This window comes from Ictalurus punctatus, chromosome 17 (genome assembly GCF_001660625.3).
Source record: "Ictalurus punctatus breed USDA103 chromosome 17, Coco_2.0, whole genome shotgun sequence".
Taxonomy (NCBI): domain Eukaryota; kingdom Metazoa; phylum Chordata; class Actinopteri; order Siluriformes; family Ictaluridae; genus Ictalurus; species Ictalurus punctatus.
This window is the reverse complement of record NC_030432.2, coordinates 5,401,389-5,428,394: the sequence shown is the minus strand read 5'-3', so window position 1 is coordinate 5,428,394 and position 27,006 is coordinate 5,401,389. Positions and strand designations below refer to the sequence as shown.

Sequence of the window (27,006 nt, the reverse complement as noted above, 5' to 3'; positions counted from 1 at the left end):
CCCTTCTCAAACTGTTTTGGGGTGTCGAAGTTTCTTCTTATTAGATTGAGACTACACAGCTGGCTCATATACAGCATGTGCTGCTCGCGCACACATCTGTCTGAACTGGTAGAAACGCTGTTTTGGATTCGCAGGTGGTTTTGTAAGCAGTTGCTAGGGTTGTCAGAATTCCTGAGGGTGGAAAGCTGCCAGCCAAGGTGTGTGGAATCTCCAAGGAGGATATCCGTGACGCACACTGGAAAAACAATTTAGACACGTTTACAGGGTCTCATTTGACACGACTTCACGGACTTCCTGTTTAGTATACATTATTTACTTCTTTTACTTGTTTTTAAACATATAAAATGAACTAGCAACTTCTTTTATGTAAGACTGCCAAACTGAATATGCTCCATGGCAATGTATAAAATAATCCAACACGGGATTATCTTCTAAACCGTGTTCCATGAACAAAACACAATAGAAGTGGTGCGTTTAGTGGAAACACGGTGAGTGCATACGCAAGACATCTAGCAAGGATCTTCAGTTTGAAATTTTGTAAAGCAACTTGAAACATTCCTTTTTATGGTACATTTTTGTCTAGTTTGATATTTATTGTATCATTTCTTTATTTTAGGAGCACTTTTTTTCATTTTAAACTGCATTCATTATTCAATCTTAAAGTTTTTTTTCTCCCTGATTTACCAGGTTTATTAAAAATTGGTCTTAATTTCTTAATAATTGTTATGGTTACTTTTTTTAAAAGAGTTATTTATATATATATATATATATATATATATATATATATATATATATAAAATATATACACACACACACACACACATATATATATATATATATATATATATATATATATATATATATATATATATATATATATATATATATATATATATATCATTTACATTTTCTGCTTGTTGTATTATGCCTTTTGGGTTTCCTTTTTATTCACTGTAAAAAACTTGAATTTCATTATAGTATATCAACGGTGCTGTATAAATAAAGCAATAATAACAGCAGCAGCAACAACAACAACAACAATAATCATCATCATCATCATAATCATAATAATAATAACAGCAACAACAACAATAATAATAGAAATAATTATTATTATGATCATTGTTGTTGTAGTTGCTGCTGTTGTTGTTGTTGTTATTATTATTGTTATTATTGTTATTATTGTTATTATTATTATTATTAGTATTATTATTATTATTATTATTATTATTATTGCGGTCATGGGGCTTAGTGGTTAGTGTGTTTCCCTTGCACCTCCAGGGTTGGTGGAACGAATCCCTCCTCTGCCCTATGTGCATGAAGTCTGCATGCTCTCCCTGTGTTTTTGGGGTTTCCTCTGGGTACACCAGTCTCCTCCCCCAGTCCAAAGACATGTCTTGTAGGCTGATTGGCATTTCCAAATCGTCCGTAGTGTGTGAATGTGTGTGTGATTGTGCCCTGCTGTTGGTGCCCCAAGTTCCTGGGATAGGCTCCCTGTGGTATTTAAAATGGATGGAGGGATGGATTATTATTATTCTTCCAAACAGCTGGTAAGAAAAGATGAGAAGAAAAGGGGAGACCAGTGTTCTCTGTTCTCCATATTTTACATTAACCCAGGGTGAGCTTCCAGCGAAACAGATCCATATTGGTGGATTGAAGCAAAAATTCCGATGCAGTCCAAAGACTGTAAAACGAGTGTCCCATGTCTCCCAGGTCAGAGGCAATAACAGAACGCAGGACATACAAGATTTGTATGGAGACGCCACCAGAGACGCCACTTACATTTATCATAGTGGGAGTTCAGCACTCTAAAAGAATTGAAAAGATATTAAAAGAAACCATTTGGCTTTGTTCTGCCTGTACCACACAAACAAACGGCGTTATTTTACTTAGTAATTACTTCTATACTCTCACTATCAGTAACCACTTTATGCTGGAACACAGGAACACTAGGCATGAGAGGGGAATACACCCCGGATGGGATGCCAGGACATCTCAGGGCACCATTCATGCACACATTCACACCTAAGGGTAATTTAGAGTAGCCAATAGACCTACTAGCATGTTTTGTGGGAGTGGAGGAAAACCGGAGAACCAGGTAGAAACCCGTGCGGACGCAGGGAGAACATGCAGAGAACCTCCACACAGACATTAACCCAAGGTCAGGATCAAACCGTGGACCCCGGAGCTGTGAGCCACCATGTCGCCCCAGTAGAATCTTCATAACCTTTATTTAGTGTCATGTAAACTGAGTAGCTCATTCCAAAATTTAACAAATTTATTACAAGTTACTTTTATTTTTCTATTCAGGTAACTGGGGTAATAGCCAAAGGATCATTTGGCCCTATTCTGAAGGTGAAGGACTGGTCAAAGGAGAAGACCTATGCTATAAAGGTGACACCTTTTTCTGTGGATTAACACACAGCAGTCTTTCCTGTCCTGAAATATCTGCTATTTCACTTGCTGTTTGTTTTGTTGATGCTTAGGTTTTACCCAAATCTGAGGTTCTGAGACATGGAGTCCTGGAACAGTCGAAAGAGGAGGTTAAAATCCAGGTGGAGATTAGCCACACACGCGCACACACACGTGCACACGCACACACACGTGCACACACAGAGTGTTTTCAGTAACCTAATCATAGCATTGAGTCATTGAGTTAGGCTTCAGAAACATCATTGTGACACCACTGTGACATCATTGGGGCATCATTGTGGCATCACTATAACATTGTTGTGACATCATTACGACAACATTATGACAGCACTGCAATGTGACAGTGACATCATTCGGACAGCATTGTGGCTTCACTATCACATCATTGGGTTTCACCATTGAGATGGCACTCCGATGTCACTGTATCCTCACTCTTCCATCATTGTGACATCAATAGATCATCACCGTGACCTCATTGTGATGTCACTATGAGGGCATCACTATGACATCATTGTGGCATCACTATGACATCATTGTGGCATCACTATGACATCATTGTGGCATCACTATGACATCATTGTGGCATCACTATGACAGCACTGCAATGTAATATCATTCTGACAATATTGTGACTTCACTATCACATCACTGTGACATCATTGTTTCATCATTATGTCACCCAGATGTCCGTGTATCCTCACTCACATCATTGTGACATAATTTTCTTCACTATTACCTCATTATGTTGTCACTGTGTCATCATTACTTGTCTCACACACACACACACACACACACACACACACACACACACACACACACACACACACACACACACACACACACACACAAACTCAGGCTCTTTATTAATTTCTCTGATACATTCACCCCAAAACATTTCATGATCTTGTTGTGTCATAAAAAGCTGTGATTTACTTCTGCTAAGTGTTTGTCAGCTTCGTCATCTCTTCTAGTTTGTTACCTGTTCCATCACAGCGGCAGCTCAAGCACACTTTTGTCCTCGGTCTGGAGGACTGTTGGCAGAGTCAGAACAACCTCTTCATCAGTGAGTCACTCCATCCACATCCTGCCCTTTCCTCACCTCTTCTCTCTGCTCTGCTATTTCTACTCATTTGCCAGTCTGAGTTCCCAGCAGGTCTCTCGTTGCATTGTGTTTCTGTGGGAGTCTGTTGTCCATCATTGTTGAACATTTATTATTTTGCGCATCTCATACACTCCCACGGCTTAGTGTTTGAAATCTAATTCACTGGTTATAATAATGAGATATTAAATGTAGAATAAAAGGAATTTCAGCACCCGAGAAAATGTCTAAATCTCTCTTTCTCTCTCTTTCTCTGTCTATCTTGCTTTTTTACTATTTCATTAGTGTGTGATTACTGCAGCACTGGAGATCTGTACACCTACTGGATGCTAACAGGCCAGTTTAAAGAGAGGGAGGTTCAGGTGTTTGCCGCTGAACTCGGCAGTGCTTTAGGTCTCTCTCTTACTCACACTCAGAGATATATACACCACACACATACAGACATTCTCAGTCTCTTAGTGTTTGCGTAGGTTTCCTCCAGGTTCTCAGATTTCTTTCCACTGTTCTAAAAACATGCAGGTAGGCGGATTGACTGCACTAAATTTCCCTCAGGTATGAATAAGTGTGTAAATATGTGTTGTCATGTTGCGCTGCGATGGACTGGCATTACATCCAGGGTGTATTCCTACCTCACATCCAGTATTCCCAGAATAAGCCCTGACTCTCATCCTGAATGAAGATGAATGAATATTATTATAATATTTTTAAGTGTTGCTAGAAAAGTATTTGACCAGTGGTAGTTTAGCGGTTAAGGCTCTGGTTACTGATCAGAAGGTCGAGGGTTCAAGCACCAGCACTGCCAAGCTGCCACTGTTGGGCCCTTGAGCAACGCCCTTAACCCCCTCACTCCAGGGGGCGCTGTATCATGGCTGACCCTGCGCTCTGACCCCAGCTTCCTAACATGCTGGGGTATGCGAAGAAAAGAATTTCACTGTGCATATGTATGTCATAAATAAAGACTCGTCATCATTATCATTAAAGGAATGCAAGGAATCTCAGGTCAATTTTTCTGTGATTTTTATTAGGTTTTCTTCATGACTTTGGCGTAATGCACAGGGATTTGAAGGTATGAGAACATGTTATCAGTTTTCAGCCTAGTTAGTGTAGTAACTGCCTTATTTGTAATATTGGAATGCTTTGTTGTCATTGGTTTCTCTGTTTTCCAGATGGAGAACATTCTTTTAACTGACCAAGGTAAAGCTGCTTCGGTCTCAAACTGTAATACTGGTAGGGAATTTTAGAGAGCCACGGAGCAGTTGAAAAATGCAACTTACAAAATGTATACAAAAAGTTTTTATACAAAAAATATTCCTCGTTGTATATTGATCTGTAAGGTATAATCACACTCAGTGGCTTTTCTTAGTACACCATCTACAGTATTAGTGCATTTAAACTTGAACTTGGGCAGTGACGACACAGACTGTATGCCGGTAGTGTATTATTATATCAGCCAATAATGTCAACAAAGCTGTCCTTAAATGAGATTAGATATCATTTTCTCCACATGGTTGAGTGACAGTGAAGAGTCTGTAAAAAGTTACTGTAAATTTTGTAAAAGTCAATTGAACATAAAGCGAGTTACAGCTAATTTTACCAGGGTAGAGATGCATCTGTCCATAGACCTGCACTGGTTTATGAGCAATATGGCGAGATAGTCCTCAGTGCAGGAGCAAAATTCCATGCGGTATTCCATTATGACATCACTGTATCCTGACTCTTACATCATTGTGACATCATTGTGGCTGTAGTTACTGTAATAAAGCTGTAGTAAAGCTGTAAATGCATTTTTGGGTAACAAATCCAGATCAACTGCCTCGAAAGCTTTTGCAAAAATAATAATACACTTTCCGCTTGGCACTTTGACTAATATTAATTTGGCTTGAAAAAGGCTTGTTGCTTTTCAAATTTCTCGGCACCATGTTCGCAGTATATTCCCATCGTATAATTAATTATCTATTTATGTGATGCTATTCATGAACCCCCTCCTTTTTTCCTTCCCAAATTAAGAGACAACAGTTTTGTCTGATGTTCTGCTGACTCTTGTAATAAGCACTGACCTGTACTGAAAAGCAATGCTGTTCCCCATTAACTGATCCTAAAACTATTTGTGATGTCGGGTTCAGGTCATGTCTGCCTGGCAGATTTCGGACTGTCTCGTCGACTTGAGCGTGGTGAAAAAGCATTTACAATCTGCGGGACAATCCAATACATGGGTAACATTTTGCACATAAGACTGACTAATTCCATCTTCACAGGCAGACTGTATTTATTTGTTTCTTATTTATAGCAAATAAATTTGTTATATTGCTTTGCTACTATACTACATTACTACAGTACATTCCTATTGAACAGCTCCAGAGGTTCTGACTGGGGGTCCTTACAGCCACGCAGCAGACTGGTGGTCTCTGGGCATCCTGTTATACACACTGGCTGCTGGAGAGGTAATATATTATATATAATATATAAATTAGTCATTTGAAATAAATAGGGCTGAATTGATATCTGATGGAATTATTGAATGTAATCACAGTTCTAACACAACAGATGATTTTGGAAATCAGTAAAAAAAACAGATGACACTAGCTACTACACTGTTTGGCACTGTTTATGGAGGGAGCTGTTCAACAGGTTTATACATAACGGAACCTAGTGCCTCTGTTTGACTCAAAGATGTATATATACGGGGTTGTCTAGTTATCACCTGAATTGCTTGTACTATTTTACCCCTAATACTGATGAATGTATAGTATTTAAGCTGAAAGTGTTGCCATGCCACACACACACACACACACACACACACACACCCCAATTGATGATTGTAGATTGTTATTGTTAATGCAATTTTTAGTATTACTACTACTATTACTATTACTTTCTAATTATCATTAGTGTTTTTGTGATCCTTTTTGTCTTATATGACTTTTTCTCTTATTTTATGTTGTTTTATATCTTTTGCACTTCCTCTGTTTTGGTTTTCCCCATTGGTAGTGTTTGTTTTCCCCTTTGGAAGTGTTGATTTTCCCCTTTGGTAGTGTTGGTTGGTTTTCCCCATTGGTAGTGTTGGTTTTCCCCATTAGTTTTGTTGGTTTTCCCCTTTGGTAGTGTTGGTTGGTTTTCCCTAACGGTAGTGTTGGTTTTCCCCTTTGGTAGTGTTGGTTAGTTTTTCCCATTGGTAGTGTTGATTTTCCCCATTGGTAGTGTTGGTTGGTTTTTCCCATTGGTAGTGTTGATTTTCCCCATTGGTAGTGTTGGTTGGTTTTTCCCATTGGTAGTGTTGGTTTTCCCCATTAGTTTTGTTGGTTTTCCCCATTGGTAGTGTTGGTTTTCCCCATTGTTACTGAACAGACCTCACAGTCCATAAAAATCTAATTTTTGCATTTAGTTCCCACTTCTTCCAGAGTCAGACCACAGCAGCATGCTGACCAAAGTCACTGAGTATCCTTATGAAATGCCTCTGAGCTTCAGTCCTGCACTGGCCCTGTTGCTCACAGAGGTATGCGGTGTCTACAGTTTTGCCCTTTGCTGTTGACTGAAGACAAACACAGCTGTAACCTCTCACATTTTCTTTGTGTTTTCTGGGTGCAGCTCCTGTGCAAGACTCCCATGCATCGCCTGCGCTGTCTGGAACGCTATATGAGTCAGAGGTTTTTTAATGGCGTCTCATTTGACTCTCAGGTGCTGATGAAGATTCCCATTCAACCAATCCTTGAGCTAAAGAATCACCCTAACCGGCCGGAGAAATCAATGAGAGGATTAACATACGACCAGCTTCAGAACTTTGAATGTGATCTCTTTGACGCTGCTTCCTCAAATACAGATTTATCGCCTGCTATCCCTCACCAACACTGAAGAGGCCTCAGATTCTGCATATGGTGCAATATCCTCAACCATTTCTAGACCAGAACCAAAAAAATTGACACTCTAAATATGAACTATACAAACATATGTATATATCTGAAATAAACACAGCTATAGATTGTGCTTCTGTCAGAGTAAAGAAAAAAAGAAAAGTAATCTTTTAAAATAAACTATAAACACATATTTAGTCTGTCCTTTGAGAATATTCCTAAATGTTTGTTTTTTTCTTTTAGTAATCTCTGTATCCATTGCCCTTTTTTCAAACTGGGTTTGGCTAAGCTAGAATGGTTCTGTAGGAACTGCTTCAGGATGTTTACTGAATGGAAATGATCATTCACATGTGGGATTTTGCTAGAAATGATTTCAATATAAATTATTGTAACTGTGAATGGTACTATCTAACTTTTAGACCTTGGTATGACCTATTTGTGAGAGCAAAGACAAACCCAAATGGGAGCAACCTTAATAGGGCAGAAAATTGAAGACCAGATAAAGCATCATTATTAATGTTTTTAATTAGGTATCAGGGAAAAAAAACCCAAAGCCCCTGTGGAGTAGGCTAAATATAACATTATCTCTTTGTGATTTTCCCTGGGGGCCCCTCCCAGACCCCATCTTTCCTGCATGTGCAGAGTAACATTGGAAAATCTACCTAAATCTGCACCAATCAGGTTCAGCACCTGATCATAATCTCTATGAAGTTTGAGTTTTTCCTTGCCACTGTCAACTCTGGCTTGCTCATTGGGGATCTTCATCTACATCTAGAATTCCGTAAAGCTGCAGTGTGAGAGTGTCTATTGTTAAATGCATTATACAAATAAAATCAAATAGAATTGAATAGATGTGATCACTTAATGAAACTAACTTGTGTTTTATATATACACACACACACACATTAAAACAACTGTCAGGTGAAGTGAATAACATTGATTATCTCGATACAATGGTAACTGTCTCAGTTCTCGATATCGGTGTGTTGGAAGCAGGAAAAATGGGCAAGCGTAAGGATCTGAGCGACTTTGACAAGGGTCAAATTGTGACGGCTAGACGACTGGGTCAGTGCATCCCCAAAATAACAGGTCTTGTGGGGTGTTCCTGGTATGCAGTGATTAGTACCTACCAAAAGTGGTCTAAGGAAGGCCAACCGGTGAACCAATGACAGGGTCATGGCGCGCAAGGCTAACTGATGTGCGTGGGGAGCTACTGCTGAAAAAGTTCATACTGGATGTGACAGACAGGTGTCAGAACACACAGTGCATCACAACTTGATGCCTATGGGGCAGTGTAGCTGCAAAGTCAGAGTGCCAATGAAGACCTCATTCCACTGCCAAAAGCATTTACAATGGGCATGTGAGCATCAGAACTGGACCATGGAGCAATGGAAGAAGTGGCATAGTCTGATGAATTATGTTTTCTTTTACATCATGTGGATGGCTGGTGCGTGTGTGTCACTTACCTGGGGAAGACATGGCACCAGGATGCACTATGGGAAGAAGGCAAGCCGGCAGATGCAGTGTTTGATGCTCTGGGAAATGTTCTGCTGGGAAATCTTGAGTCCTGGCATTCATGTGGATGTTACTTTGACACGTACGACCTACCTAAACACTGTTACAGACCAAGTTCATGCCTTCATGGCAATGATATTCCCTAATGTCAGTGGCCTCTTTCAGCAGGATAATTCTCCATGCCATACTGCAGAAATTATTCAGGAATGGTTTGAGGAACATGACAAAGAGTTCAAGGTGTTGACTCAGCCTCCAAATTCCCCAGCTCTCAATCCGATCAAGCATCTGTGGGATGAGCTGGACAAACACGTCCAGAGATCCATGGAGGACCCACCTTGCAACTTACAAGACGTAAAGAATCTGCTGCTAATGTCTTGGTGCCAGATACCACAACACACCTTCAGATATATATGTCTATACCTTCTTTTTGCTCAGGCTCATCCCTAAAGGTGGATTGCTCAAACCTGAATATTTGCCTCAGTGAGAAATGCTGCTAAATTTAGGCCACCTCACAGCAGACATTAACCCAGTGGAGATTTTTATCAGCTTAGTTCTCCATCAATTGTCCTTGAAAACTGGATCATGGAGTTGTTGAAAACATTCACATGGTCATTGTTGCTTTGGGATTTAACTGCCTACAGAATTTTGAATTCACATGAAGTGAATTTATTCTAGTTAGACCAGTGGTGCCTGGTCTGATTCAACAGATTAAACAAATGGAAAGAGGTGTGGCTCTTGCTTTGTCTGAAATGAAAACATCCAGCCATTTGGGGATAAGACTGGACACCTCTGAGTTACATTATTAAAGGAATGCAACACTCTCTTGTCTCATGGATTGAAGTGGAATGAAGTGGATTGATGTCATTTTTGGACTTCCCTGCTGCTGTTGTCGGTTCTCTTTAGATGTCCGTGTTTAGCACCATAATTGTTTACTTGTTTACTTTTGTTTCTGATTAATTAAGCACTTTCTTAATGTTGCCACATTAGCTATGCAACTGTCATTAAAATGACAGAACCCCAGAACAGAATTAAAGCAGGTTAGAGGTGGAGGAATGCCCCTCCATGGCCTTTACAAAAACACTTAATGAGGTCATGAAGTTACGCTCCGCCCTACAGGTTCCAGCCTCCTCCGGGACGCCACCATAAAGAACTGGGACAATGTTGCTGTCACAAAAAGAGCTTCTCATTTCATTCCTCATCACATCTCCGGAGCAAGCCAGAGCATCTGCATCTCTTCTTGGACTCGGTGGGTAACTCTGATTTTCTTTGTGAAGTATGCCGTTGTTGTTGTTGTTGAACAGTAGTTGTGTGTCAGTAACTTTATCTCCTTTTAAGATTTAATACTCCGGACCATTTATACCTGTGAGATTCAGGAGAACTTCTTCATCCTGGCTTCTTTATTTCCATAATACAGTCAGCCTACTGTTCTCAGGTTGTGATCTCAGTTGTGTAAGATGACCCACCAGTCTCCGACCCTCACCACGGAGCAGAAGAGGGAGCTGCATGAGATCGCTCTGCGCATCGTGGCTCCTGGGAAAGGCATTCTAGCAGCTGATGAATCAGTTGGTTAGTGCAACTACTTCAACCATTCAGTCAGTGAATATATATATATATATATATATATATATATATATATATATATATATATATATATATACATATATATATATATATATATATATACACACACACACACACACACATATATATATATATATATATATATATATATATATATATATATATATATATATATATATATATACATGTGATGCAGTGTGATGCAGTACGAAGTGAAGCGGAGTTACTGTTACCACCAAAAGATTATAACAGCATCTTGTGAAGTGTTTTATTCTACTTGTAGTACAGTAATTTGACATCGATTTGACACAGTTTTTTTTTTTTTTTTTTTTTTTAATTAAAGAGCAACATGTCATCTTTTTAACAGTTTTATAGTTACATTTAATGTTATGGAATGTCCACAAAACATGTTGAACTGGAACAGCAGCCTCTAATTTTTCTCTCTCTTGAAGTTAATAAGACAAAAAATACATGTGATATTATTGACAAATCGGAAAACGCTCGGAAAACTCCTCGGTCTCCTCAGTCCTCTGCTGTTACGGAAAACGTACAAACTGCTTACAGTGAAGACTCTTTCCATAAAATGATACAAGAAACATTTTCGTACAGAAACTTTCACCATATCATGTTAAATAACAAAACACTTTTAATACTTTTATCATTAGTCTTACATCATGTGGTAAGTCATTATACAAGTCCATGTTAATGATCATACTACAGAAACAATGCTCTGTGATGGACTGGTGTCCAGGGTGTATTCCCACCTCATGCTCAGTATTCCCGGGACATGCTCTGGCTCCGCTGTGATCCTGATCTGCATAAAGCAATTACTAAAGAATGAATGAATGAATAGAAACATATTAAATGTATTCATATTCAGAAAATTAATCAACAGTCAGAATTGAGAATTTAATAGTGCTTTTATAAGCCAGAATATTAATCTTACAGTGCTTCCAGCATATTCGTGATACTGTTTCACTCTGGGAGGATTGTTTAACCAACAGGCAGCATGGGAAAGCGTCTGAATCAGATCGGAGTGGAGAACACAGAGGAGAACCGTCGCCAGTACCGCCAAGTCCTCTTCAGCGCAGACGACCGCATTGACAACTGCATCGGTGGAGTCATTTTTTTCCATGAAACCCTCTACCAGACTTCTGATGATGGTGTTCCTTTTGTTAAAATGATCAAAGACAAAGGGATCACTATTGGTATCAAGGTATGTGCTGTGCTATTAGAGGTCAGAACTTTTTAATAATGCACTAAGGAAGCATTTTAAGTTGAAGTACTGTATGGCTACTAAAGAATGCTTGCTACTTTGTGAATTTGTAACACAAGGGAGATTAATTGATCTTCAAATTTCAAGGTACTATAGATGAGAAGTTTGTCATTTTCATTTTTTCCAAAGGTTGACAAAGGAGTTGTTCCCTTGCCAGGAACTAGTGGTGAAACTACTACACAAGGTAAGCCTAACACTTTTGTACATCGTCATCTAAATAACTGTTTACTGTTTGATTGTTTTAGCTTGATTCTGCTGGTCACTGGATTGTTTCACCCTTAACTCTATGACTAAAACTCTAAATGAATGCTTGTTAAGGGCTGGATGGTCTATCAGAGAGATGTGCTCAGTACAAGAAAGATGGAGCAGATTTTGCCAAGTGGCGTTGTGTGATGAAGATCAGTGACACGGCCCCATCTCCACTGTGCATCACAGAAAATGCAAATGTCATTGCACGCTATGCTACTATCTGCCAGCAGGTCCAGTGTGAAACTGATTAAATCTTTTTTCCTCTTAGATTCACAAAATGAAGATGTGTGGTTAAATGTTGTTTTGGGTTTTTTTTTTCTTCCAGCATGGGATTGTACCCATAGTGGAACCTGAGATCCTACCTGATGGAGATCATGACCTGAAGCGCTGCCAGTTTGTTACAGAGAGGGTTAGTGTCAGTCGCCATTAATGCTGCTATCCCATATGAAATTGAAGATAGGTGATTGCATATTAAAGCCAGTGTAAATGATCCGTGGTTGTGCTGCAGGTTTTAGCAGCAGTGTACAAGGCTATGTTCGATCATCATGTGTATCTGGAGGGAACCCTGCTCAAGCCCAACATGGTGACCCCTGGACATGGCTGCCCCACCAAATACAGTGCCGAGGAGGTTGCCATGGCGACCATCACTGCTCTGCGCCGCACTGTGCCTCCTGCAGTCACTGGTTACGTCGATTACATCACTGATGTTCAGGATTACATGTCCCATGTATTCTTGTTCTGCTGTAGTTCAACTGTAATTCTCTGCATTGCTTTCGTCTTACACTGTCTTATCACTCTATTTACACTGTATGTACCTGTGTGTTCAGAACTTACCTGTACATTTTTTCTATGTTTGTCCAGCTTCACATTGTCTGCCATTATATGAGATTTTTTATTTTATTTTTTTTAAAGTCCATAATACTCAAAAACTTTTGCTTCCAGGAATAACATTTCTCTCTGGAGGCCAGAGTGAAGAGGAAGCCTCTGTCCACTTAAATGCCATCAATAATTGCCCGCTAGTAAAGCCCTGGGCATTGACCTTTTCTTTTGGTCGAGCACTGCAGGCCTCAGCACTGAAGACCTGGCGTGGTCAGAAAGAAAACCAGAGTGCTGCCACTGAGGAGTTCATCAAACGTGCTGAGGCATGTCCTGTCATGTTTTTCCATTCTGTCTTAACACAGACTGTATCATATGGATGATTCCACACGTTCTACAATTGTTAAATAGAGATAGATAAGCTATACATGTTACAAATTGGGTTCAAGTAAAATTACAACTTATTTAAATTGTCAGAAATCATCTTGGTCACATTTTACAAAAATAACTTTCAGTAATTGTAAACCGTTTAATATTTTTTGTTTTGTTTAAAGCACAAAACAGAGTGACAGAGCAACAAGGACAAAAGTCCAATCTCACAAGCTAATGAATAATTTATTAACTTGGTACTCACTGGTTTAACTTAATCCAGTAAATCTATTTCTAGGGCTTTTTACCTAACCCCAGGACAATAAATATTGTATTTATTAGCAAGTCTATTACCGGGTCTTAATGCTAATATTGCAACTTAAATACTGATTAATACCTGTTGCTCCTGCAAAATACCTAATCAGATTGATAACATTGTGCTACAGAACAGATTTGAAATGCTGGATTGACCGTATACACTGTTCACTTTCCGACTAGTCCTCACATCTCTCTTGTGGTTGCTTTCAGATCAACAGTCTGGCATCCCAGGGGAAGTATTCTGGTGGCGGGGACAGCAGTGGAGCTACTGGTCTTTCCCATTACCTATCTAGCTATGCATACTGAAATGCTACATTTACCAACTGTCTATCATTATTCAGAATCTCCTCAAATACAGCCAATTCCACTGCCACTGTACTCTGATACACACACACACACACACACACACACACACACACACACACACACACACACACACACACAATAACTTCAAGGTGTATCTTGGGTTCAATACATAACTGTTTGTGCTAAATCAGTATTTGAGCTGTTGACATGAATTGAACGACTCAAACATTGTTTAGAAAGCCTTCTAAATGATTATGAATACCATATAGATAAATGTGATCTAGTGATATTGTCACTCAGCCAACCCAGTTTGGGTTTCTCTTCACAACTTGTGCTTTGCAATGCCTGATGATTTAAATGTTTCTGTGTAATGGATAGAAATAAGCTTATTTACACTTAGTACCTGTGAGCTGTGTGCTTTTTGTGAGTGTTGTGGTATTCTGTGTGACAAAACAGACAATACTGCATAAGGTATAATAAATTCAGAAAATATTGCACCTGTCTGGCTCAACTGACTCTGTGTCAGTATTACAACTGTATATGAGTATGTTCATTCTAGCTACAATACAATACAATAATTGAGATTGGAGGGCAGGGTGGCTAAGTGGATAACACGTTTGCCTCCAGTGTTCCTGCCTCCACCTTGCTTGCACGGAGTTTGCATATTCTCCCTGTGCTTCGGGGGTTTACTCTGGGTACTCCAGCTTCCTCTCCCAGGCCAGGGTGTTCTCTGTTTTATGCCCAGAATCCCCTGGGATAGGCTCCAGGCTTGATGGATGGATGGATAACTGAGATCCTTCAGAGTGAATAGCCCAGGCTGTTGCCCCACTCACTTCTTCTGTATCTGTAAAGCTGAAACGAAATTAACTAAGTTCTATTACACTGTTAAAAGAAGAGGTCATGTGACTGCCTATGGCTGTCACCTGTGCATTTTCATATCATCCATTCATAGATGGCAAAAGTACACACATCCATCACTCTAGTAGAAGTACAGATACTCATGTTTAAAAAGACTCTGGTAAACGTTGAAGTACTGACTACACTTTTTCACTCAAGGTAAAGTAAAGAAGTATGGGCTTTGACATATACTTCAGTAAAAGTAGTCATTACTACTACCTTTATTGTCACACTGGTAATTTTAATTTAATACATTAATACAAAAAAATACATTTAAAATTTTGTTAGCTAATGAATGTGTCCAGGTTGAACAACCACCATGTAGAGCATAAGCAGAGAAAAGACTACAGTGACAAAAAAAACCCAACTATTTGCCATCACCTAGACCACATCCTCTTGTCCTTGGAAACAACTTAAAATTATTATAATGCATTAACAATGACAAAATTGAGGTGAGTTATACTGTAAATTTTACTGAAATGCAAACAGAAAGAAAACTAGAGTGCAAGCATAATTTTTGGCCATACAGATAAGTGTAAATAATCATTAACTATAATGTTAATAAATATTCTATATATAGAAACTATAAAAGGGTCTACTTTTATTTGTGTGCACTCACAATAACAACAAAACCTTATGCTTTTTTGCAAAAGAAAATAAACTTTCAGCTGAATCTTTCTGAAACACGTCTCAAAAATGAATACTTATGACACAAACATGAAGCATATGTCTAAATAGAGCTTGAAATGTCTACTTTTAAATAAAACAATTCACAATGCTACTGCTAACGTTAGCAAACACGTGCTGCACTAAAGTTGAGCTGCACTAAAGCACCCATATGAATACATGCTAACATTACAGACCTAGCAAACATAGTAAACAGACTATTATTACTGAAGACATTGAATTGGCTCATGAGAAGAAAGAGATAACAAGGAAACATTCTTGAAAGACAGCACTTGGTGCTTGTTAGGTTGACACAATTCACAGTGCATTCGCCAGGAATCCTTTCTGACGCCGACAGTTTCCAACATCTCCATCATGTATGGCCATGGGTGATCAGGAATGTCTCTATTCTCAGTCATGTCCACATCATTAACTCCCTCTGTCTCATCCATAACATTTGCCATTCTTCTTGTTGCCTTAGCTTACGTTTGTTGTGCGTGATAGCCAGGAAAGAACAATATTGATCATGCACCAAATACAGATTAAAACTAAAGTAACGAGGCTGGTTTGAAAATGTAAGAAGTAGAAAGTACATATATTTGTGTAAAAAATGTAAGAAGTGAAAGTACAGATATTTGTATAAAAAAAATGTAAGGAGTGAAAGTACAGATATTTGTGTAAAAAAATGTAAGAAGAAAAAATGTAAGAAGTAGAAAGTACATTTATTTGTGTAAAAAATGTAAGAAGTGAAAGTACAGATATTTGTGTAAAAAATGTAAGAAGTAGAAAGTAGAAATATTTGTGTAAAAAATGTAAGGAGTGAAAGTACAGATATTTGTGTAAAAATGTAAGAAGTAGAAAGTACAGATATTTGTGTAAAAAATGTAAGGAGTGAAAGTACAGATATTTGTGTAAAAAATGTAACAAGTGAAAGTACAGATATTTGTTTAAAAAATGTAAGGAGTGAAAGTACAGATATTTGTGTAAAAAATGTAAGGAGTGAAAGTACAGATATTTGTGTAAAAAATGTAAGAAGTATAAAGTACAGATATTTTTTCTAAAAAAGAAAAAAAAAAAGTAAGGAGTGAAAGTAAAAAGTTGTCAGAAGAATAAATAATGAAGTAAAAGTACTGATACCAGAAACATTTATACTATTAAATATTTGTACTTCGTTACTTCCCATCTCTGCATACATTCTTCTAAAAGTTATAGAGAATAATTAATATATGTTATTAATTGCTGGAATTATAGTCTAATCTATATCTAATAATATTATGATCTCTGAGGTTGATTTATATTTCGCACAGTAACTTTAAAGGAGTTACCAATTAATATAAGTTGTTGTTTATCGACAAGATGGAGAAACTAAACACCTAAAAAAATGTTTATTTAGCACTGTATTGGCATTTAATGGAAATACACAAAATGAGTGTACGTTTGGAACTAGCTCGTCTCGCGGATGTAGCCGGATTCGCGACTGACCCCCCCCCCCCGAGTTTCCGGGATTCATCCGCTCCGCTGAGCGCGGTTAATGTGGAGAGGAAGTGGACGCGCGAGCGCACTGTGCAGGTGGGGAAGCACGCGCTTATTGTCTTATCTGCACCGGAAAGTTTACTACTCCGCTGTTTACTTCTGGTGTGTAGCGCTTTTGCACGGCGGTTTGTTGCGTGTGTGTTATATGTGCATGTTAAGTCGTTTGTTTGCGTTTGGTTTGACCGCAGTGTGTGTTTTCATTTACAGCACGCGTCTTTTTGGCCATGTCTGGAGTGATCCGAGGCCCCGCTGGGAGCAACGACTGCCGAATTTATGTGGGAAATCTTCCTCCTGATATCCGCACGAAAGACGTCGAGGACGTGTTTTACAAATACGGAGCGATCCGAGATATCGATCTGAAAAACCGGCGAGGTGGCCCTCCGTTTGCCTTTGTCGAGTTTGAGGACCCCAGGTAAGTGAGAGCTTAGCTTAGCTTAGCTTAGCTTAGCTTAGCTTAGCATAGTTTCGCTATCCTGCGACGGTCGTGGCCGTTATCTGTCCCCCACTTAACGGCATTAACTAGTCGGGTTGTAAATAATGCAGCTATCGTAGTGCATGGTGCATTATAAATATTAGTATGTGGCCAGTTTGTTACTGTGTTGTAGCCTGCAGGCCAGTGTCGGCTAATGATGGCGTCACGCAGGTTTAAGCTAACTGCTAGCAGGTTTGGTTTTGAGTTCCCGCTGGTTGTTTTTCGGCGTTAAAATTGGCATTTCGGATTATTTAGGAAACGTTTCCGAGACGTTAGTCACGTTTACAAAATTGTTAGACTCCGCGTATTAATTAAGTTAGCTAGCTAAGCTACTCTGTGTTCGCTAATGCGCTAAAGCTGCTAGCTTGCTGAGAGCAATAACCTGTAAGTCCTCAGTGCCTCATCATCTACACACTTACTGCTGGGGTTTCTTTTCAGGATGTCATTCTGTTTCTTTTTACTCTAGACAAAATAACTTTAGGCATCTTAATTTATGTGTGTGTGTGTGTATATATATATGTGTGTATGTATGTATGTATGTGTGTGTACACACACTTTTTTTAATATGTATATTTACACACAATTTTTATATATACACAGTTTTTTTTATATGTATGTGTATATGTATAAATTGTGTGTGTGTGTGTGACCATTTTGTTGGAAAATACAGAGTAAGCTGAAGATGTAGAAATGAACATGGTTTGTGTTTTTCCCCTCTCAGGGATGCCGAGGATGCAGTTTACGCTCGGGATGGTTATGACTATGATGGCTACCGGCTTCGAGTGGAGTTTCCCAGAAGTGGACGCGGTATGGGGAGAGGAGGCTTTGGTGGTGGTGGAGGCGGTGGCGGCGGTGGCGGCGGAGCTCCCCGAGGCAGATACGGACCTCCATCCAGGCGATCTGAATACAGAGTGATTGTTTCAGGTCGATCTTTAGCATGCTTATTTTTTCTCATCATATTAACTATGCTTGTGTAGAGGACCGTATGTTGATGTCGTACACCTGTACAACGTTCTGTATGTTGCACAATAAGCATATCGGTTTGTTTCCTGTAGGGTTACCACCGAGCGGCAGCTGGCAAGATCTGAAGGATCACATGCGTGAAGCAGGTGATGTATGTTATGCTGATGTTTTCCGAGACGGCACCGGTGTGGTGGAGTTTGTGCGCAAAGAAGACATGACCTACGCTGTGCGAAAACTGGATAACACTAAATTCCGGTCACATGAGGTAGGTTTGAGATTTTAGTTCAGATTTTTGGATGTTCTTGCCATATCGTGGGATTTTTCTTTTTGTTTGTTAAGGTAAGCAAATCTGCGGTAGATCCATATTTTAGTTTGTTTATTTACCTGGAGGACAAGAGTTTCACAAAGTCATGATGCAAACCTGGTAGTGTCTGGCTCAAGATAGCCATGCATCAAAGCTTCACTGTTGATGCAGCTGTTGGTTGGGTGGATTTATTTAGATTTTTTTCGATTAAAGACACAGTATTTTTTAAAAATTTTATTATTTTTTTTTTTAGTTTATATTCTGGAAAATGGTACACTGTGGAAGCGGTCTAGTTAGTCGAAAATGTCCAGGATTTGTTATAATTCCTTTAGAAACAGGCTGGAGAGAGTATTAAAGTCCCGTGTGCACCAACACCAAGTCTACTACCAAAGCTGTGTAAAGTCACTTATAATAGAATATGCATTGAGGGCATGTTAAATGATGGGTAAGTATTTTATTATTATGAGGTCTGGTTGGTGCTTAGAGCCAAGTTTTCTTTTTTTGCCCATCAGGGGGAAACTGCATATATCCGTGTGAAAGTGGATGGTCCACGCAGTCCAAGTTACGGAAGATCAAGGTCCCGGAGCCGCAGTCGCAGCAGAAGTCGCAGTCGCAGCAATGAGCGTAGCCGTAGCTATTCGCCACGCCGTGGCCGAAGCTCCCCACAGTACTCCCCCCGGCACAGCCGCTCTCGCTCTCGTTCCTAAGCCAAGTTCAGCACTGCTTGGTGCCTTGGGTTTGAGTTTTTGAGTTTCCCCTTCCCCTGTCCACCCCTCCCTCTTCTTTTTTTTCTTTTCTTTTCTTTTTTCTAAATACTAGTTTTAGTCCCCAACCCCCGCTTCCTTGTGAACCTTGTTTTCTGCTTGGCCCCCCACCTCCCCTTGTCTTCCACCCCCACTTTTTAACCATCAACACCCATCGAATTTTTAACGATGCTTTTTAAAGGACTACTTCGCCTCCCTTTCACATTCTCACCTTCCTTTTGTCCTCTTTTGAATACAAGACGGAACTCTCGTTGACCAAACAAAGAGTTGTTCAATACCTCTGAATATTTTTGTAAACGCCATCTACTGTCTTTCATGAGAGTGGGCTCACGTGTATTTTACCCTTTTGTCTTCCTGTATCTCTTGACAAGAACAATGAACTGATGCTTTGTAATAAAGAATTGCTGAATAATTTGAGTTACAGGTTTAAATATATAAACAGTCAGGTCTCTATTGTTTATGATGTTTAATGTTTCTTTACCAGCAAATCAGAGGGATTTCATCGTGCTTCCTCTGGGTAGAACACAGCACAGAAGTACATGTTCAAGCTTAATGCAATTGGTGGTGTGTTTTTGGTCTTAACCGAATATCTCATGCTGTTCTGTACTTTTACGTCTGATTTGATTCGCCAGGCTCCTAAATCAAGGTAGACATTCACTTTTGATGCATAGCGGTCTTGGGTATATCAATAAATATAATATTCATCATTATATGCATATTATAGAAAGGATTGTGAGTGAACATGTTTCTAACTCTCAACTTTTCTTGGTTTTGCTGGTATTTAAAGGTTTGAGATGGAGGAGAGGCTCAATGGATGCCGGCTCATTGGGATCAGTTCCTAATGAAGATAGGCTAGGGAATGCTGGATACATGGAACAGGAATAAGCAATTCCTCCAGGAGATATCTATACATACACACAAAAGACCTTTTTTTTTTTTTTTTTTTAAACCCACCTCCTATAAAATGCGTTTGGAAGCCTTTCTCCACTGGTCTTCTCACTCGTGCGCGCACACACACACACACACACACACACACACACACACAGAGACAGAGAGAGAGGAGGACATGCTGCAGTCTTGTGGGATGGACTCAACAGGAGCAATCTGGTAACTGAAGGGAAGTTTGTTTAGGGGTAATCCTCATGCAATTTTTAGATGGTCAGTTGTCCTTTGCTGGACTGTTGTAGATGCTTTTTGCATTTAATATTTTTTTTTGTTTAAGTGAACATTTGCATCTATAAATGATAATAAAATCAAACATTGATGCATAACAAGTGCCTCCTGTATTTATTGTATCTATCATGGTTATGAAAGTGTAGAATGTTATATAACATCACAAACATCTTAAAATGATCAGAGTTAATCTCTCACACACACCCATTTAAAAGATGGATGCACTGGGATTAGGTGGTGAAATGACGTTTGATTTCACAGCATGTTGATCATATGAGATGAAAGGCTGTGGTGAAAGCCCGTCGTGTTTCCGACTCTGATCCGGTCAAAGATGCATTGTGGGTTGAAATAAGATGCAGGCAGAGCGGCGCGAGAGGAAAACGCGCGCGCACCACACGGCGGAGGCGGAGAGCTGCAGCCAATGAGGACCCTTTTAGCGTACATCTATCTCTCTCATTCCTTCTCTCTCTTTCTCTCTGACTTCTTGTAGATGCAAAGCTCATCCTGACGGCACGCGCAAGAAAAATATATATACAAACGTCCAAACTCGGGCTGTTGTGAATATTTCTTCTCCTTCTTAGTATTATTCTTAATTTGCTAACGACACATCATCAACTGAAGGTGAGTCACATTACTGAGCAGGTCCAGCTCGTGCTTTAATGAGCGACTGAAATGAATCCGGTTATATGCTTGTGTACAGGTTAGTGTTGGTGAAGATCACTCCTGCACGAGCAGCGTGTAATTCCACATGCGCGTGCGGACGAGTAGGCCATCACCACCCGCCTGGGAGATCAGACCCAGCAGCTGTTGTGTGCTTTTAGATTAGATCTCTAACCTGTGCTTTTCTCTTTTTGAAAGCGTGATCAGATTGGTTCAGGCATCCGTCTCCAGAAGTCACAGGGAAGATGGATAAATGTGTGATTTCGATGAAGAGTTAAAGATCCAAACAGAAGAGTAGCTAGCGCGTGATGATGAAGGACTATCTTACTATGTGCTGAGCCTTAAATGGCTCCTTTATTCTTATAGTCATGTTTTAGACTACACTAGGTGTGAAGTTCTGCTTTCTTCTCCACCTTAGTAGAAACACTGGCCATCCAGTGTGTATATATAGTCTTCAGGAATTGAGTGATGTCTTGCCATTTAATTGACTATGAATTCATTATAATGTGGATTATTATTGCTCAGAAGCAGCTGGTGTTCCTCTGAGGCTGGTTGGACTTTATTTTGGCCCTGTGTGTGTGTGTGTGTGTGCTGTAAAAGAACTGAACCATCCATTAAAGCATTTAGCCTACTTTAGTCTCGCTTCGACTTATCAGGTGTCCCAGAATTACCTTAACAAAACACATCCTTGGAGTGTGTAGAGTGTTTCTGGCAGTGAGAGAACAGCCTAAGAGCACACCAATGAAAGGCCTCTCTGTTAAGCAGAAGGCAAACAGTAGGCAGAAGGGTTTTTTTGGGGGGGGCGCTCACTTCACGTCAAGCTCAATGCATTTGCATTGATTAAGTTATCCGAAGTGAGCCGGAATACAACCCAGGCGTACTGTTACAGCTGTTACAGCTGAAAGATGACACAAAGTAGTTCTATGAGAATTGTAGTATGAACAGACAGAGCCACACCTAAAAGGCACAGAGAGCAATGGATAAATCCAGTGGTTGGAGTAGTACTTAAACGTTTGGGGTGTGTGTGTGTGTGTGCATGCATGCATAGAGAGATGATATTTCCTTAGTTTTTTTTTGTTGCTTTTTTTTTTCCATCTTCAAGCATTATGACTGACAGGAAAGCTGTGATCAAGAATGCTGACATGTCTGAGGACATGCAGCAGGATGCAGTTGACTGTGCAACTCAGGCCATGGAGAAGTACAACATTGAGAAGGACATCGCAGCATACATCAAAAAGGTAACTTTAATCACAGCAGCGATTTGAACCGTTTCCCCAAGTCCTGCTTTTCATGATCACCTAATACTCAACATGGAAATCCGCATGCGAATTTGTGACATGTTAACATTTTAATTAGCATTCATACGTGCGCATATGACTTCGTTGCATTTCTAACGAGATCAGGTTGATTGCACAGATAACGCTGTTGAAATTCCATAATCAGACAAATACAGTCTCTTCATTGTGTTCAATCCCCCCACCTCTGTCTGTCTGTCTGTCTGTCTGTCTTTTTCAAAACAAAAAAAACCCATATCATGACCTGAGCCAGTGTTTTTGGGGCGCTAAGACACTTGAGTTTACTAAAGGACAATGTCCAGGAACCCCATAATAAAGACTGTCCCTGAAGTGTTGTGTTTTTTTTGTTTGTTTTTTTTCTTCCCCACTCCATTACAGGAGTTTGACAAGAAGTACAACCCAACATGGCACTGCATCGTAGGAAGAAACTTTGGCAGCTACGTCACCCACGAGACGAAGCACTTCATCTACTTCTACTTGGGCCAGGTGGCGATCCTCCTGTTCAAATCCGGCTGAAAGTCTTGCGGCGAGAGTAGAATGTTCGTTTCCAACATGGACCAAGATGCACTAGTGGCCAGTGTCCTGTCTAACCACATGCTACAAATATTAAACAAGGCCATACCATGACTATGCTGACTGTGCGTAACTGCATGGGCCGTATACCATACTAATTGTGCATATGTTGAGGTTAAGTTGCTTTTCAGTAAGTGTCCCATGTTTATCGGGAAAGCTTTTGTTTCTGGTCCTGACGAGTTTGTTCACGCATAGGAGCTGTGGAGGCAGGGGTGGTTTTGATTTAAATAAAGCACTGGCAGATGAAATCCAAAATGTGTGTTGGTAGTGTTTTTCTTCTAAGAGTAGTCATTGCTGCCAGTGTTTTTTTATTCTTTTCTTTCTTTCTTCTTCTTCTTCTTCTTCTTCTTCTTCTTCTTAAGTAGTCATTGCTGCCATGTAGTTCTAATGAGCACAGTGTGTGTCTGTACCATGGTGGAGATGAAGAATAATGGAAATAAGTAATGTGTATGTGGGTTAATATAAGCTTAGGTGCTTGTTATTATTGGAGTTGGTGATTGTATGCTAGGAAAGTGATGGGTTACAGATGCACAAATTACACTCTTAGTCTGTGAATCTGCATTTCCTTTTGTTTGAGATGTTTTACAATGTTACAAGTGCATTGAGTCTAATGGGGAATAATCTAAGATATATTAAACAGTTGTGTTTTTTTTTTTTTTTTTTTTTTTTTTTTTTTCCTTCTTGAGTATTTGAGTGTTCAGCTTTTATTTTGTTTTAATTTTTCATTTCTGTCAGTCGCCAGAACATAAAGGGACTCTGCACACAATAATCTCCAGCTCCTTCAGTCTGCTATTAAGTTTGGAATTATTTCGCCATTTAGCATGTTTTTTTTTTTTTATTACCTTTTTTCTTTCTCTACTTATGTATGAGGTGTAGGTTTTTGTTACTTGTCTGTATATTGCACTTCAAGCCTTCACTTCAAGCCTCCCTCTGTTGGTAGGCCTGTGAAACACTTACACTCCATTTCACTGTACCCTCTCAGGTACTGCCCATGACAAAAGCAGATCAGTCATTAAAAGATGTAATTGTCAATTGGGTTTTGTTTGCATAAGTAATTTTGCTGTATTGTGTAATATCAATAAAGAATATAGTTGCACATTGGTGAAGCTGGACCAGATATGTTTCTTGAACAACCAGTGATGAATAAAAGTGTGTTAAATATGGAATAATGCATGAAAGTGGATGCTGTTACAGGAAAATTTACCAATGCCTTGGTGATGTAATGTTCCTATCTTGAAATGTATAGTTTATTTGTCTTCTAGCAATTTCCCAACCAGTTTGCAATGAAATACAAATGTAATAGTTGTCCTGTGGTAGGATCTGACTGTTACATATAAATAACAAAAAATAGAAGCCGTCATATTGAGTATTACACTGTTTTTGTTAAATGACAAAGCATTTTTTATGCATTTGTTACTGGCTTTACATTATGTGCAGAGTCTGCCATGCAAGTTCCTGTGAATTAGCTGTTACTATAGAAACGAGTGCATTATATAATGCTGTGATTTGGATTGCAGCCAGAACTATAGTCAGAGCTGCGGTTATAGAAAATTAAGCAACAACCTCTGACCAATCAGATTTAAGAATTCAACAGCACTGTGGTATAAAAGACCATTTGCGATTTTGTTGGGCTCCATAGATCTGCTGTTGAGAACATTCTGTGATTGTTGTCGGTCACCAGAGGGCATCCTTACCATGCACTCCGGTCTTGCTCGGTAAGTGTGACTGCAGTATTGTTTCCACCCAAGGTCATTATTCCATAGCACTGAGTCATGTCCATTTTACAGCCCGGTGAGTATGATAAGATGTGCTGAAACATGACATTTGTTTTTATAGCTCCAGTGCTTTTGCAAGTTTATTTCTCAAGAAGTACTGCGTTCCTCTGGCATTCCAACTCTGCCTCGGAGTCATTGATCTAATCTGTATATTGTCCCTCTGAACCATAAAGATTTTGTACTGTGTGTGCAGAAAAAAACTCTACAAGTACACTCTTAAAAAGGGAGCTTCACTGGCTGTTGTAAAGTGTGTACTGATGGGGAAAAAAGAAGAAGAAATGTGACATTTACTTAGGAAATAGGAAAGTTATAGCTTTAAACTGAGTGAGGTTACAGTGAGTGTATAAACCCTATGATGACCAAGAGAGTTTGTGCAGTGTGCCAAATCATACGAACGGTCACAAAGTGTAGGCTACTCTTATGTCATGTGGTCCAGGTGGAAACAATGTCTAATCAGGTCATCTTTAAAAAGCCTGACAAAATGACACTCATTTCGTTTCCTGTGCACCTTGCATGTCATGTGAATCAGAGAGGCATAAACATGCAGGATTTCAAGGTTTCAGCAGACTGCAAGGACCAATCATCATCCAGGTTTTACTCAGCCTCTCCTCACGGTCACTGCCTACTACCTTTACACAGTTGCACAGCTTTGAGAAACAAATAATATAATTTAATATGATAGTGGTATAGTATAGCATAGTGCAGTATAGTACTAGTACAATAGTATAGTACAATACAGTATGGTAGAGAATGGTATAGTACAGTATAGTATAGTGTAGTATGGTATAACATAGTATCCAGTATAGTATAGTATAGTATAGTATAGCATAGTGCAGTATGGTATAACATAGGACTATATAGTACTAGTACAATAGTATAGTACAGTACAGTACAATATAGTATAGTAGAGAATGGTATAGTATAGTATAGTATAGTATAGTATGGTATAACATAGTACAAAGTCTAGTATAGTATATTGTAGTATAGTGTAGTATAGTACAATACAGTATGCTAGAGAGTGATATAGTACAGTATAGTGTAGTATAGTACAATACAATATGGTAGAGAATGGTGTCGTATAGTATAGTATAGTATAGTATAGTATAGTGTAGTATAGTACAATACAGTGTGGTAGAGAATGGTATAGTATAGTATAGTGTAGTATAGTATAGTGTAGTATATTACAATACAGTGTGGTAGAGAATGGTATAGTATAGTATAGTGTAGTATAGTATAGTGTAGTATATTACAATACAGTGTGGTAGAGAATGGTATAGTATAGTATAGTGTAGTATAGTATAGTACAATACAGTATGCTAGAGAATGGTATAGTATAGTGTAGTATAGTGTAGTGTGGTATAACATAGTACAAAGTATAGTATAGCATAGTATAGTGTAGTATAGTACAATACAGTATTTTAGAGAATGGTATAGTATAATATAGTGTAGTATAGTGTAGTATAGTACAATACAATATGTTAGAGAATGGTGTAGTATAGTATAATATAGTATAGTATAGTATAGTGTAGTATAGTACAATACAGTGTGTTAGAGAATGGTATGGTATAGTATAGTGCGGTATAGTACAATACAATATGGTAGAGAATGGTGTAGTATAGTATAATATAGTATAGTGTAGTATAGTATAGTGTAGTATAGTACAATACAGTGTGGTAGAGAATGGTATAGTATAGTATAGTGTAGTATAGTACAATACAATATGGTAGAGAATGGTGTAGTATAGTATAGTATAGTGTAGTATAGTACAATACAGTGTGGTAGAGAATGTCATAGTATAATATAGTGTAGTATAGTACAATACAGTGTGTTAGAGAATGGTATAGTATAGTATAGTATAGTATAGTATAGTGTAGAACAATACAGTGTGTTAGAGAATGGTGTAGTATAGTATAGTATAGTGTAGTATAGTACAATGCAATACAATATGGTAGAAAATGGTGTAGTATAGTATAGTATAGTATAGTATAGTGTAGTATAGTACAATACAGTGTGGTAGAGAATGGTATAGTATAGTATAGTGTAGTATAGTACAATACAGTGTGTTAGAGAATGGTATAGTATAGTATAGTATAGTATAGTGTAGTACAATACAGTGTGTTA

At 38.9% G+C, this 27,006-nt stretch overlaps 4 protein-coding genes and 1 long non-coding RNA gene across 9 annotated transcripts in view; 4 read left to right on the top strand and 1 right to left on the bottom strand.

The window, feature by feature from the left end:
* rskra (ribosomal protein S6 kinase related a) overlaps window positions 1-9,794 on the top strand; it is a 14,251-nt gene extending 4,457 nt beyond the window's left edge. Inside the window, exons 3-12 of one of the 3 annotated variants that reach the window (XM_017490203.3) lie at window positions 2,311-2,394; window positions 2,487-2,555; window positions 3,427-3,496; window positions 3,818-3,925; window positions 4,558-4,598; window positions 4,699-4,726; window positions 5,656-5,745; window positions 5,885-5,973; window positions 6,915-7,025; window positions 7,118-9,424. In XM_017490203.3, coding sequence (XP_017345692.1) covers window positions 2,311-2,394; window positions 2,487-2,555; window positions 3,427-3,496; window positions 3,818-3,925; window positions 4,558-4,598; window positions 4,699-4,726; window positions 5,656-5,745; window positions 5,885-5,973; window positions 6,915-7,025; window positions 7,118-7,381 — 954 coding nt within the window. In that variant the 3' untranslated portion in view covers window positions 7,382-9,424. Of the gene's footprint in view, window positions 1-2,310; window positions 2,395-2,486; window positions 2,556-3,426; window positions 3,497-3,817; window positions 3,926-4,557; window positions 4,599-4,698; window positions 4,727-5,655; window positions 5,746-5,884; window positions 5,974-6,914; window positions 7,026-7,117 lie in introns of all 3 variants that reach the window. The other 2 variants (XM_053687366.1, XM_017490204.3) reach the window with 2 other exon arrangements.
* Window positions 9,795-10,015: 221 nt separating this feature from the next.
* On the top strand, window positions 10,016-14,308 carry aldoca (aldolase C, fructose-bisphosphate, a). Of its 2 annotated transcripts, none has more exons than XM_017490205.3 (9): window positions 10,016-10,141; window positions 10,328-10,461; window positions 11,481-11,692; window positions 11,882-11,936; window positions 12,071-12,231; window positions 12,327-12,410; window positions 12,510-12,684; window positions 12,944-13,143; window positions 13,715-14,308. In XM_017490205.3, exons 2-9 carry the CDS (start codon window positions 10,350-10,352, stop codon window positions 13,808-13,810), a joined length of 1,095 nt encoding a protein of 364 aa, XP_017345694.1. In that variant the 5' UTR covers window positions 10,016-10,141; window positions 10,328-10,349; the 3' UTR covers window positions 13,811-14,308. The 2 variants fall into 2 exon arrangements, with proteins under 2 accessions (XP_017345694.1, XP_017345695.1); XM_017490206.3 differs by having other exon boundaries at window positions 10,070-10,141; window positions 10,310-10,461.
* Window positions 10,701-12,977, bottom strand: LOC124629108 (uncharacterized). The gene is made up of 3 exons (XR_006983995.2): window positions 12,836-12,977; window positions 11,423-11,645; window positions 10,701-11,306 (listed from the first exon to the last, which is right to left on the bottom strand). It is a non-coding gene; the product is annotated as an uncharacterized LOC124629108 (long non-coding RNA).
* A 2,556-nt stretch (window positions 14,309-16,864) lies between the features above and the next one.
* srsf1a (serine and arginine rich splicing factor 1a) lies at window positions 16,865-19,821 on the top strand. Of its 2 annotated transcripts, none has more exons than XM_017491453.3 (5): window positions 16,865-16,942; window positions 17,114-17,318; window positions 18,100-18,302; window positions 18,434-18,606; window positions 19,158-19,821. In XM_017491453.3, exons 2-5 carry the CDS (start codon window positions 17,131-17,133, stop codon window positions 19,350-19,352), a joined length of 759 nt encoding a protein of 252 aa, XP_017346942.1. In that variant the 5' UTR covers window positions 16,865-16,942; window positions 17,114-17,130; the 3' UTR covers window positions 19,353-19,821. The 2 variants fall into 2 exon arrangements, with proteins under 2 accessions (XP_017346942.1, XP_053543342.1); XM_053687367.1 differs by having other exon boundaries at window positions 16,876-17,008.
* A 1,222-nt stretch (window positions 19,822-21,043) lies between these two features.
* dynll2a (dynein, light chain, LC8-type 2a) lies at window positions 21,044-24,211 on the top strand. The gene is made up of 3 exons (XM_017490215.3): window positions 21,044-21,203; window positions 22,345-22,480; window positions 22,916-24,211. Exons 2-3 carry the CDS (start codon window positions 22,349-22,351, stop codon window positions 23,051-23,053), a joined length of 270 nt encoding a protein of 89 aa, XP_017345704.1. The 5' UTR covers window positions 21,044-21,203; window positions 22,345-22,348; the 3' UTR covers window positions 23,054-24,211.
* Window positions 24,212-27,006: the final 2,795 nt, after the last annotated feature.